General features: G+C 37.1%; 1 protein-coding gene across 8 annotated transcripts in view; it reads left to right on the forward strand.

Moving 5' to 3' along the window:
* The window catches only part of LOC138986345 (lysine-specific demethylase 6A-like), a 189,082-nt gene that overhangs the window by 23,729 nt on the left and 152,451 nt on the right, over positions 1 to 12,902 (forward strand). For all 8 annotated transcript variants that reach the window (XM_070365613.1, XM_070365610.1, XM_070365616.1 and 5 more), the window contains exon 3: positions 3,468 to 3,576. In XM_070365613.1, coding sequence (XP_070221714.1) covers positions 3,468 to 3,576 — 109 coding nt within the window. The remainder of the gene's footprint in view (positions 1 to 3,467; positions 3,577 to 12,902) is intronic.

Consider the following 12,902-nt stretch of genomic DNA (forward strand, 5'->3'; position numbering starts at 1 on the left):
ATGGATAAGTATCATTAATATATTAATAGATAACCCAAAATTTTACATGAAATCCATAATATGTGATATATCATGAAATAGTGTTATAAAGTTATCAATCATAACTTTATCAAACTTTATCAGTCATCTTATAAAGTTATCATAATTCAAATTATGTTGAAATATTATATTATAGAAATAATCAGTTTCCTAATTGCATTGTCCTCAAATCTTTAGCCTATAAATTTAAATTTTGTCCTTTATAGATTATCATAAATTTACATTGCCTTTACAAAATGATTTTCAAAAAGACTATAAAAAGAATTTTTAAACACGTATTTCCAATAGTCTTTAGGTAATGCCACTGAACTCAGTAACAGTGGCTGTCTGTTAATGAAAAGTCCTGATTACTTCATGTGTGTCAGCAGGAATCCGTTACATGGGACTGAATGAACGATAAATATGATATAACTTTGACTTTTGAAAACTGACAGTTAAAGCTATTTTTCAGTTAAGTTTTTTCTGTTGTCCTGTGACCTACAATAAGTTGATAAAGTATGCCTTTGTAAATAAAGAAACGTTTCCCTATTTTTGTGCCTGATCCTGCCAAAATGTGACTTATCCAACTAACTTTGCTTTGGACTTGATGGTTTACTAGACTTGGATTCCAACTAGTTATACTAATTTTAATTTGTTTTACTAGTTTTCTTTGTATACTATTTTATTTTATTTGTATACTGATTTTAGTTTGTTCTCTTTTTCAAATTGTTTTTGTCTTTTTCTCTCTGTTGCTTTATAAGTTTGTCAGTGTTTTAAGCTACTTCATTTTGTAAGATTGTTGTCTCTTGTCTCCTAAGATTGTTGGAGGTGTAACCCTGCCTCCAGCAAATGTGTTGGTGACCAGGTGACTTAAAGTTATTTATCAAAGATATGGTTCTGTATACAATTGATAATTATATAGTTGATTTCATGTATGGGAAGAAGCAAAAAAGAAAATATTTCATGGATCTTTATAGGTTAGAAGGTATAGGATACAGAGAATCTTTGATTACTTACCAATGGGCCTAATCCAGAAGTTAACACCTGGCGTGACATAGCAATAGAATTTCTTATTTGTCTGATCTGGGAAGAACCTCCCAGCACCATGGAACAAAAAATGGTCATGAAATGTCTCCCAAATTGGCTGAATTTTTGATCACAGGGAGGACTATGGTAAGGAGTATTTCCTTTCAAATCAGTACACATGGATATCACAACCATTAGGGATTCCATCCTCCAAATGTTTATTTCTTACGCCCAGGAAGAACAATAGGTGCTATTCAGCAGCCAGCCATGGGCTGCCATTATTCCTTGCATGAAAAAGGAACTAAGGCTGTGAATAATCAAATCAAAGGATGCTAGTCAGTGATTGATTTCAGTAAGCCCAGGCTCTTGCATTTTCCCATACATAGAAAAGAGTAAATTCCTTAACTTGAGACAGCTGATTTTTCTTAACTGAATAATCTTTTGATGTTCAGATTACCTGCCCCTTGTTGCAAACTTCTGTTTAACCTGAGACTCCTCGCCCTAACATGGAACTCTCATATTCTAGGTTTTGACAATTTTTTAAGTTGACAGAGGCTTGTAATTTTTTATTTTCACTTTATATTGATTTCACTTCGTAGTGATTTATAGGAACCTAAGACAAGATTCAGATTTTTAATTGTTTTTAGTGATTTGAGGTCCTGAAAGCCAAGTGGTATGGCCAAAAAGAAAAAGGAAAAAAGAAGATGAAGGGTAGTCATTCTGGTTTATACATAGTTTGGCCTAAAATTTATGTAAATTAAAATATAATAAGGGAATTTTGTCTTGAGAGTGTTACCATGAACAGTGGAGGAAGGGAGTTATTTATTTCTATCTTTAAATAAAGCAGATGTGGTATGTGTGTTTGATAGTCATAGGTCAGACTGTTTAATTCCCAACCAGGGATTGGCCCTGAGTAATGGCAGTGAAAGTGTGGAAACCTAACCTCTGTATCATTATGGAACTCCCTCCGCATTCCCCGCATCTTAATATATGAATAAATCTTCCCACAATTCGTGACAACTCTGCAGAATATTGTTCTTTCTGCAGATATTGCAGAATACTGTTCTTTCTGATATTTTAATAAAATCTTAATTTCTTCTATCTGCAGACTTCTGAAAGTTTTTTTTTTTTAAGAGATTATTTAAGTTATCTTTTTCTCTAATAAAAGCACGAGAGATGTCTGTGGTAAGGGGTGAGATAATATTTGAGTTAGTATGTTTGAAATACGTGAGAAGCATTAGTAAGAAAATATATGATGTATTTGTCTGAAAAACTACACTAAGTCATGTATGGTGCTCTAAAATGTAACATTTCTTTGCAAAAATAGCTGAGATAGTAGCTATTGTTGAACAGCTTTATCCAATAGAAGTGTAGTAAAGCACAGAATTTTTTTTTTTTAACTTTTCATAATTGTATTAGTTTTGCCAAATATCAAAATGAATCCGCCACAGGTATACATGTGTTCCCCATCCTGAACCCACCTCCCTCCTCCCTCCCCATACCATCCCTCTGGGTCATCCCAGTGCACTAGCCCCAAGCATCCCGTATCGTAAAGCACAGAATTTTAATTCCTCATACGATTTTTAAATTTGATAACTGTATTAACTAGTAAAGAGGAACATGAAATTGAGTAATATATTTAATGGTCAACATAAAATTGTTAGTAAATGTATCAGTCTTTTGTATGCAGTCTTTGTAATCTGTTGTACAGTTTACAGTTATAGGACATCTCAATTTGGACTTGCCACATTTCAAATGTAGTTAATGACTCCTGAAATTTCAGTAAAGTTCTTTCTGCTTGTGTTTATTTGAGTGTAGTTCAGTTATGTGAACAAGGATTGAAGTTATAATTTAGATAGGAAACTAACAGTCATTAAAGGAACTTCTAAATTATCTTATTTGGCAGGTCTTATTCACCTTTTTTTCATAGGGGACAGCTTTGAATCATAATCAAAACTTGAATCATAAGTGATGGCTCTGCTAAGTAATTAGAAAGCTATTTCTTCTAATTTCTTTTTCTACAATATTTATTTATTATTTATTTATTTGGCTGCATTGGGTCTTAGCTGTGGCATGCAGGAGCTTTTTTTGAGAAGCATGTGCTTCTCTCTAGTTATGGCACACAAACTCAGTAGTTGCAGGGCATGGTGTTAGTTGCTCCATAGCATGTGGAATCTTAGTTTCCCTACTAGTGATTGAATCCCATATCTGAGAATTGGCAGGTAGATTTTTAACAACTGGGACCATCAGGAAAGTCCCACTTTCTTCTAATTTCTGGAAGATTTGAATTCTGAGTCTTGATGGAAATAGCACTGTTTGATTTCTTGAGTACTCTCACAAAGTATATATCTGTTCTCTCAGAAAGCGTGCAATTAGGATTTTGCTTTTTTCTTAATACTTACTTATATAATTTTTTTTTCTAGGCTGTTTGCTGCTATGAATCTCTAATCTTAAAAGCTGAAGGAAAAGTGGAATCTGAATTTTTTTGTCAGTTAGGTCACTTCAACCTCTTATTGGAAGATTATCCAAAAGGTAATCATTTTTACAATTTCTGCTTCATTGCAACATAGAAAAATGGAATTGTTTTTACTTTTTATCAATGTACTTAAAACTATATTTTAGTTTCTTCTAAGCTCATAAAGGGGCTTCCCAGGTGGTGCTAGTGGTAAACAACCTGCTTGCCAATGCACATCTAGATGTGAGAGAGAGATGCAAGTTTGATCCCTGGGTAGGGAATCAAACCTTGACCCCCTGGAGAAAGAAATGGCTGTCCACTCCTGTATTTTTGCCTGGACAGTCCTGTGGACAGAGTAGCTTGGTAGGCTGCAGTTCATAGGGTTGCAAGGAGTTAGACAAGACTAAAGTGACTCAGCTTGCACACATGCAAGCTCATAAACAAAACAAGCACTGAGAAAAAAAAGTGGAGTGAATGGAAATGTCAAGATTTTATGTAATTTCATATAAACATTAAATGAATTTGATCACTCTGCAAAACCCATAACATACATGTGCTTTGCTGCTTTCCTTGCCCTTGTGAAAATGTGATGTTTAAAACCTCATCATGTTAGAAAAAGATGCTGTTTGATATTTTCATCTATATATGCAAATGGGAAACTTTATGAAAGAGTTACCCTGAAGTGCTTTCAAACCATCAAATAATTTTCCAGTTCTCAGTATTGTCCTATAAATTTTACTCAAATTTTGACAGTGTTTACTTAGAAATAGCTTAGATCCCACAAGGAAAAAGATTTAGTTCCCTAAGACTGCCCTCTTTAGAAGTGAGTTGTTTAGGTTGTCATGTATCTTCCTGATCATCCAGGTGTAAGGCAGTTTCCCAAACCCCCTTCTTGAGTTTGATTAATTTTTAGAATGACTCACAAGCTCAGGGAAACATTAATTTATTATAAGGAATGTTGTAAAGGATACAAATGAAAAAGGAAGAGGTACAGAGATGAGATCTGAAAGTTTTCTAAGCTCAGGAACTTCTGTCCCTAAGGAATTGGTTTGAAATAATCAAATCTCACTTTTCAGGAATTTATTGTAGCGCTTATTGTGCATCCTTTCTCCTCCCTACCTAGAATCATACTGAGAATTGCTAGGGTTTCCTTATAAGTCCTCTCTTTAGCATTAAGTGAACCAAAGGGAGTACTTAAGAAAAATAAAAACACTTCACTCAGGGCTTTCCAAGTATTTTTGGAGCTCTCTATCACAAACAGACCTTACACGAAATATATTTATTATTTTACAAACAAAAATAGCATTTCTCATTTTTGCTCTTAAGTTTTAAAGTTTTCTACTTAAGTTAGAAAATATTAGAAAACCTGACATTATCCATGACATTGTATAGTAATAATAGATCCCTTATCCTTGGATAAAGGATAAAACCCTCTCCAGTTTTCTTGGGTTTCCTTTGTGTCTAAGCTGGTAAAGAATCTGCCTTCAGTGCAGGAGAATGATAATCTTAAGTTCTGACTGGGACTGAAAAAAAGGTACAACCTGAAAGTGTAGAGTTGTGTTTTATTTGGTGAACAAAACTGAGGACTTAGGCTCAGGACACATCACCTCAGATAACTCTGAGGGATTGTTCCACAGAGATAAGGCAGGGCCTGGTTATATAGAAATTTTTACAACAAAGACCAGGTATTCAGAGTATCAAAAGATTAATGGTATGATATTAGTTTCTCTTTCTGGTTTATTTTGTTCAGTATGATGGTCTCTCGGTCCATGCATATTCCATTCCACATATATATGTATATACGCACCACATCTTTATCCATTTATCTGTCAGTGGACAGTTAGGGTGCTTCCATATCCTGGCTATTGTAAATAGTGTTGCATTGAACATTGTGATACATGTGTATTTTTGGCTTGTAGTTTTTGTCTTCTGAATATATATGCCTAGGATTGGTATTGCTGGATCATATGATGACTCTGGTTTTCTAGGGAAACACCATACTGTTTTATATAGTGGCTGCACTATCTTACATTCCCACTAACAGTGTAGAAGGGTTCCCTTTTCTTTACATCCTCTCCATCATTTATTGTTTGTAAACTTATGATGATGGCCACTGTGACTGATGTGAGGTGGTATCTCACTGCAGTTTTGATTACATTTCTGTGAAATGCTCATCAGTGATGATCATCTTTTTATGTGTTTTTTGACCAAAATGATTACTGTTAATTAAAGAAATCCAAAAATCTCAAAGAATTCAGTATTTTTCTGTTTGGAAAGATGCAAAGTCTGGGCTCATTGAAATCATATGCACTTTTCATATGCCCTTCCACTATCTGGGGCTAGTTACAGTGCTTGTCATCATTAATCCCTTCAGGGTGCCCTGTGGGGAGAGGAGTGGCCACAGTAGTTGACTAGTTAATAACCATCTGTTGACTGGTTAAATCCTGCCTTATCCAAAGTTCTCTCAGGGCTCAGCATCAAGGCAGCTGTAATGTGATGACTTGATGACAGCAACATCCTTTGTTTACTGTTTTGGTAAGTTGCATATTTAGCTCACAGCACCTTAAGTAAAACATGATTTTCACTGATTTATAATATTTTTCTTCTCAGAAGTGGGTGAAGATAAATAACCTGAGGGAATCTTTTATATTTAAGATGAGTGCCATCTTCTAAGGTGTATGCATACTTCCCTGTTGCTCAAGACAGTTATTTACTTAGTAAGTTTAAAACACCTTGAAAAATGCTTTGCCGTTCATAAAAGCAACAACAGCAAATGCCTGTACCAAATAAGAACTGTCTTAAGCAAGGGTATGTTAACCTTTTGACAGTTGTAAACAGCTTGATATATAGAGTAGATAGACCTTTTATGATTGTCAGCAAATGTGTTTAGTGGAAATAACAATTGGCTAAAGTAAGTTGTTAGTGGTATGATATATCAATGCTTTCAGTTCAGTTCAGTTGCTCAGTCACGTCTGACTCTGTGCAACCCCACAGACTTGAGCACGCCAGGCTTCCCTGTCCATCACTATCTTCTGGATCTTGCTCAAATGCATGTCCATCAAGTCAGTGATGCCATCCAACCATCTCATCCTCTGTAGTCTCCTTCTCCTCCTCCCCTCAATCTTTCCCAGCCTCAGGGTCTTTTCCAGTGAGTTAGTTCTTCCCATCACGTGGCCAAAGTATTGGAGTTTCACCTTTAACATCAGTCCTTCCAATGATTATTTAGGACTTATCTCCTTTAGGATGGACTGGTTGGATCTTCTTGCAGTCTAAGGGAATCTCAATAGTCCTCTCCACCACCACAGTTCAAAAGTATCAGTTCTTTGGCACTCAGCATTCTTTATAATAAAGTCTAGCTCTCACATCCATACATGGCTACTGGAAAAATCATAGCTTTGACTAGACAGACCTTTGTTGGCAGCGTAATGTCTCTACTTTTTAATATGCTGTCTACGTTTTTTAAAACTTTTCTTCTAAGGAACAAGTGCCTTTTAATTTCATTGCTTCAGTCACCATTTGCAGTGATTTTGGAACCCAAGAAAATAAAGCCTGTCACTGTTTCCATTGTTTCCCCATCTATTTGCCATGAAGTAATGGGACTGGATGCCATCATCATAGTTTTTTGAATGTTGAGTTTAAGCCAGCTTTTTCACTCCTCTTTCACTCTCCTCTTTTCATTAGAGGCTCTTTAGTTCTTCGCTTTCTGCCATAAGGAGGGTGTCATCTGTATATTTAAGGTTATTGACATTTCTCCCAGCAATCTTGATTCTAGCTTATGCTTCATCCAGCTATGAATTTCGCATGATGTACTCTGCATAAAAGTTAAGTAAGCAGGGTGACAATATACATTCTTGACCTACTCCTTTCCCAGTTTCCAACCAGTCCATTGTTCCATCCATGCCTGGTTCTAACTTTTGCTTTCTGACTTGCATACAGATTTCTTAGGAGACAGGTCAGGTGGTCTGGTATCCCCATCTCTTTCAGAATTTTTCACAGTTTTCTGTGATCCACACAGTCAAAGGCTTTGGCATAGTCAATAAAACAGAAGTAGATGTTTTCCTGGAACTCTCTTGCTTTTTCAGTGATCCAGTGGAAGTTGGCAGTTTGATCCCTGGTTCCTCTGCCTTTTCTAAATCCAGCTTGAAAAGCTGGAAGTTCCCAGTTGAAGAACTGGCTTGGAGTTCTGTTGAGAACTGTTGAAGCCTGGCTTGGAGAATTTCGAGCATTTCTTGGCTTGTGTGTGAGATGAGTGCAATTGTGTGGTAGTTTGAGCATTCTTTGGCATTGCCTTTCTTTGGGATTGGAATGTAAACTGACCTTTTCCAGTCCTGTGGCCACTGCTGAGTTTTCCAAATTTGCTGGTATATTTAGTGAAGCACTTTTACAGCATCATCTTTCAGGATTTGAAATAGCTCAACTGGTATTCCATCACCTCCACTATCTTTGTTCATAGTGATGCTTCCTAAGGCCCACCTGACTTCACATTCCAGGATGTCTGGGTCTAGGTGTTTGATCACACCATCGTGGTTATCTGGGTATAAAGATCTTTTTGGTATAGATCTTCTGTGTATTCTTGCCACCTCTTCTTAATATCTTCTGATTCTTTTAGGTCCTTACCATTTCTGTCCTTCCTTGTGCCTATCTTTACATGAAATGTTCCCTTAGTTTCTCTGATTTTCTTAAAGAGATCTCTAGTCTTTCCCAGTTTATTGTTTTCCTCTATTTCTTTGCCTTGATCACTGTATAAGGCTTTCTTATCTCTCCTTGCTGTTCTTTGAAACTCTGCATTCAGATGGGTATATCTTTCTTTTTCTCCTTTGCTTTTAGTTTCTCTTCTTTTCTCAGCTATTTGTAAGTCCTCCTCAGACAACCATTTTGCCTTTTACATTTCCTTTTCTTGGGGATGGTCTTTATCATTTCCTCCTGTATAATGTCAGGAACCCCCATCCATAGATCTTCAAGTACTCTATCATATCTAATCCCTTAAATCTATTTGTCACTTCTACTGTATAATCATAAGGGATTTGATTTATGTCATACCTGAATGGCATAGTGGTTATCCCTGCTTTCTTCAATTTAAGTCTGAGTTTGGCAATAAGGAGTTCATGATCTTAGCCCCAGTCAGCTCCCGATCTTGTTTTTGCTGACTGTGTAGAGGTTCTCCATGTTTGGCTGCAAAGAATATAATCAGTCTGATTTCAGTGTTGATCATATGGTGATGTCCATATGTAGAGTCTTCTCTCGTATTGTTGGAAGAGGGTGTTTGCTATGACTAGTGCGTTCTCTTGGCAAAATTCTGTTAGCCTCTGCTCTGCTTCATTTTTTACTCCAAGGCCAAACTTGGCCTGTTACTCCAGGTATCTCTTGTTTCCTACTTAATGCATTCCAGTCCCATGTGATGAAAAGGGCATCTTTTTTGGTGCTACTTCTAGAAGGTCTTGTAGCATAAAATTAATTTGTTTAATCAGTGATTTAGCCACAATTTTTTTTTTTTTTTGGCCACAAATTTTAATTGTATGCTATGGTTTTTGTCAAATGCAGAGAGGAAAAATATTTTCCCTTTTATCTGTCTGAGTTCCTACTTCTGATCTCTCAGTAAAAGACAGAATAAGAGCAGAAGAATAAACAGTTTTTAAACATGTGTTTCTCATGTTACATCAAAGGAACTGAGCAAACTGAATAACTCTCAGATATAGACTACATCATGAGTGATGCTAGTGTAAGAAATCTACCTGCCAGAGTAGGAGACGGAAGAAATGCAAGTTTGAACCCCGGGTCAGAAAGATTCCCTGGAGAAGTGACAGCCCACTCCAGTATTCTTCCCTGGAAATTCCAATGGAATGAGAAGCCTGGCAGGCCAGACTCCACAAGTTCACGGTCAAACACTTAATGACTAAACAAGGAGGAAGCTCCAGCTTCAGGGTCTCATACTTGTCAAACTGAGCTGTGAGAGTCAAGTTAGGAATCCTCAAGGATTCATCTCTTCAGACCACTTGGCTCATCATCTTCCTTGAATATTTGTTGTGAGATTGCATAAAACTGGCACAAATGGAATTTGACATACAGGATATGATTTCTATACGTTTTAAAATTTTTGGTTTCTTGTGAACATCTGTTTACCATCTTTTTTTTCTCTAGGACCCTTTATAATTTCTTCCCTAAAAATTCCCTGCATTTTCCCTTCTCCCCTCACTCCATCCAAGCAGTATCAGAGTGGTAGTTGGAGTGTGCATTTGCAACCTCAGATCAGTTAATAGATGGAAGTAGATTTTATCTGTTTACTGAAAGTGTAACTTTCAGCTTCTAGTATTTTCACAGCTTTTTTTTTTTTTTGGCTTGTGTGCTGTTTCTAAAAAATAATCATGTAAAATTAATCCTTATGCCAATAGACATATCTTGGGGTAGCATATTCTGTGTTTCATTAATTAAACCCATGTACAGACTAAGTTGTTTCAGTTGTGTCCACCTCCTTGCAACCGTATGGACTGTAGCTTCCAGGCTTCTCTATGGGATTTTCTAGGTAAGAATAGTGGAGTTGGTTGCCATTTCTTCTTCCAGGGGAACTTCCTCACCTAGGGATCAAACCCTCATCTTTTATGTTTCCTGCATTGGCAGGAGGGTTGTTTACCAGTGTCACCAACTGGAAGCCCCAAAATTAAGTCTCTACTTCACTAAAAGGTCAGTTTTCATTCTGGTCCCAAAGAAGGACAGTGCCAAAGAATGTTCAAACTACAGTGCATGCTGAGTCCCTTCAGTCATGTCCAACTCTTTGCAACCCTGTGGGCTGGAGCCCACTGGGCTGTAGCCCACCAGGCTCCTTTGTTCATGGGATTCTCCAGGCAGGAATACTGTAGTGGGTTGCCATGCCCTTCTCCAACAAATTACAGTACAGTTGTCCTCATTTAACATGCTAGCCAGGTAATGCTCAAAATCCTTCAAGCTAGGCCCAGCAGTATGTGAACCAAAACATCCAGATATACATGCTGGGTTTAGAAAAGGTAGAGAAAACAAAGATCAAATTGCAGCTCTCCTTGGATCAAAGAGAAACTAAGGGAGTTCCAGAGAAACTTCTACTTCTGCTTCACTGACTATGCTAAATCATTCAACTGTGTGAATCACAAGAAACTGTGGGAAATTCTTAGATGAAATACCGGATCACCTTACCTGTCTCCTGAGAAACTTGTATGGAAGACAAGAAGCAACAGAACTGGATGTGTAACAAAAGACTGGTTGGAATATTGGGAAAGAAATATATCAAGTCTGTATGTTGTCACTCTCAAATGCTATGCACAGTAGAAGAATTGATGCTTTTGAACTGTGGTGTTGGAGAAGGCTCTTGAGAGTCCCTTGGACTACAAGGAGCTCAAACCAGTGAGTCCTAAAGGATATCAGTCCTGAATATTTATCAGAAGGACTGATGCTGAAGCTGAAGCTCTAATACTTTGACTACCTGATGTGAAGAGGTGTCTCATTAGGAAAGACCCTAATGCAGGGCAAGATTTGGGCAGGAGAAGGGGATGACAGAGGATGAGATGGCTGGATGGCATCACTGACTCAATGGACATGAGTTTGAGCAAGCCCTTAGCGATGGTAGAGGACAAAGGAGCTTAATGTGCTGTAGCCCATGGGGTTGCTAAGAGTTGGACACGACTTGGCCAACTTGAACAACAAATCTATATGTGACTTTTCATGATTGCTTTCTTTCACTCAACTGTATGTTTTCAAGGATAATTCATGTTGCCCCATGAACTGGTACTTTATTCCTTCTGAGTTAATAATATTCCACTGTAGGCATGTAGCTGTTTCGGTTTAGCTATTCAGGTGGGTGGATAATTGGTTTGTTTCTACTTTTTTAACTGTGAGTATATTGTGAACGCTGGTGTACAGATGTCTGTTTGAATCTCTGATTTTAATCCTGTTTGATTTATACCTTGGAGTAGAATTGCTGGGTCATCTAGTGATTGTGTTTTATTTCTTTGTATTATTTCTTTGCGATTTCACCAAATTGTTTTTTACAGTGGTTGCAACATTGTATTGTCTCACCAACAGTAGGTAAAGGTTATTAAAGTTTTTGCATGCCTTCACCAATACTCTCTCCACCCTGTTACCGTAGCCATCATACTAGATGCAAAGTGCTGTCTCATGGTTTTAATATTGGATTTCTTTGATGACTAAATGTAAACATCTTCTCATGGATATCGTCCTTTTCTTTATATTTACCAAAATATCTTTTTAAGTCCTTTGTACATTTTTTTCTTTTGTATTGGAATATAGCCAGTTAACAATGTTGTAATAGTTTCAGGTGGGCAGCGAAGGGACTCAGCCATGCATATACGTATATCCATTCTCCCCCAAACTCCGCCCCCACCCCATCCAGGCTGCCACTTGACGTTGGGCAGAGTTCTGTCTTGCTGTACAGCACATCCTTGTTGGTCATCCATATAGCATCCTAAGTTAGTTGGTTATCCTCTTCACCATTCTGGGTTAGCAGTTCTTGTCTTTCAAAATGTAAAGTGTTTTATGCCTGTTCTGTCTATAATTTCAAATGGGAAATCATTTGTTTTCTTTTTTCATGGGAAATCATTTCTTTTTGATTTTTTTTTTTTTGGTTGTGGTGTGTGCCATGCAGGATCTTAGTTCCCTGACCAGGGATGAAACCTCCTACCTTTGCTGTGGAAATGAGGAATCTTAACCATTGGACCACCAGGGAAGCTTGCTTTTCCAATTTAGTAGATGTACTTTTTCGCTGGCATGTTTGAAGATCATTGTTTCATATGTGTTTTATGATGGGACTTGAGAGTAATGTTTCATTTTTATTTTTTTGTGTATCTCGTTTGGTTTACTCACTTCCTTTAATTTGTTGATATGTCTGTTGACAAATTTATAGAAGTTTCAAACATTTTTTTGTTTGTTTCAGCTGTATCTCCATTCCTTTCAGGTTGTAGATTACAGATTTTATATTCTTGTTACTTACTGTAAGTCCTTAAGGGTTTTTAGATTTTTATGTCTTTTTTTTTTTCCTCTGTTTTTTCTTTTTTTCTCGTTGTTTTTATTCAGTAATTTCTCATGTTCTGTGCATTAGTTGAGTGATTCTTAATTATACTTGTATTGTACCTCTGAAGACATCAAGTGAGTTCTTTACTTTGGTAATTGTGTATCAGTTTTGACTTTACGTTTTGTTGTGCTGTTGCTAAGTAGTGTCCACCGACTCTTTGTGACCCCATGTACTGCCTCACACCAGGCTTCCCTGTCCTTCAGTATCTCCTGGAGTTTGTTCAAATTCATGATCATTAACGGTTAGATAGGTGATGCTATCTAACATGTCGTTCTCCGCTGCCCCCTTTTCCTGCCCTCAGTCTTTGCCAGCGTCAGAATTTTTCCCAACAAGTCAGTTCTGCACATA

Source organism: Bos mutus, chromosome X, assembly GCF_027580195.1.
Source record: "Bos mutus isolate GX-2022 chromosome X, NWIPB_WYAK_1.1, whole genome shotgun sequence".
Taxonomy (NCBI): Eukaryota; Metazoa; Chordata; class Mammalia; order Artiodactyla; family Bovidae; genus Bos; species Bos mutus.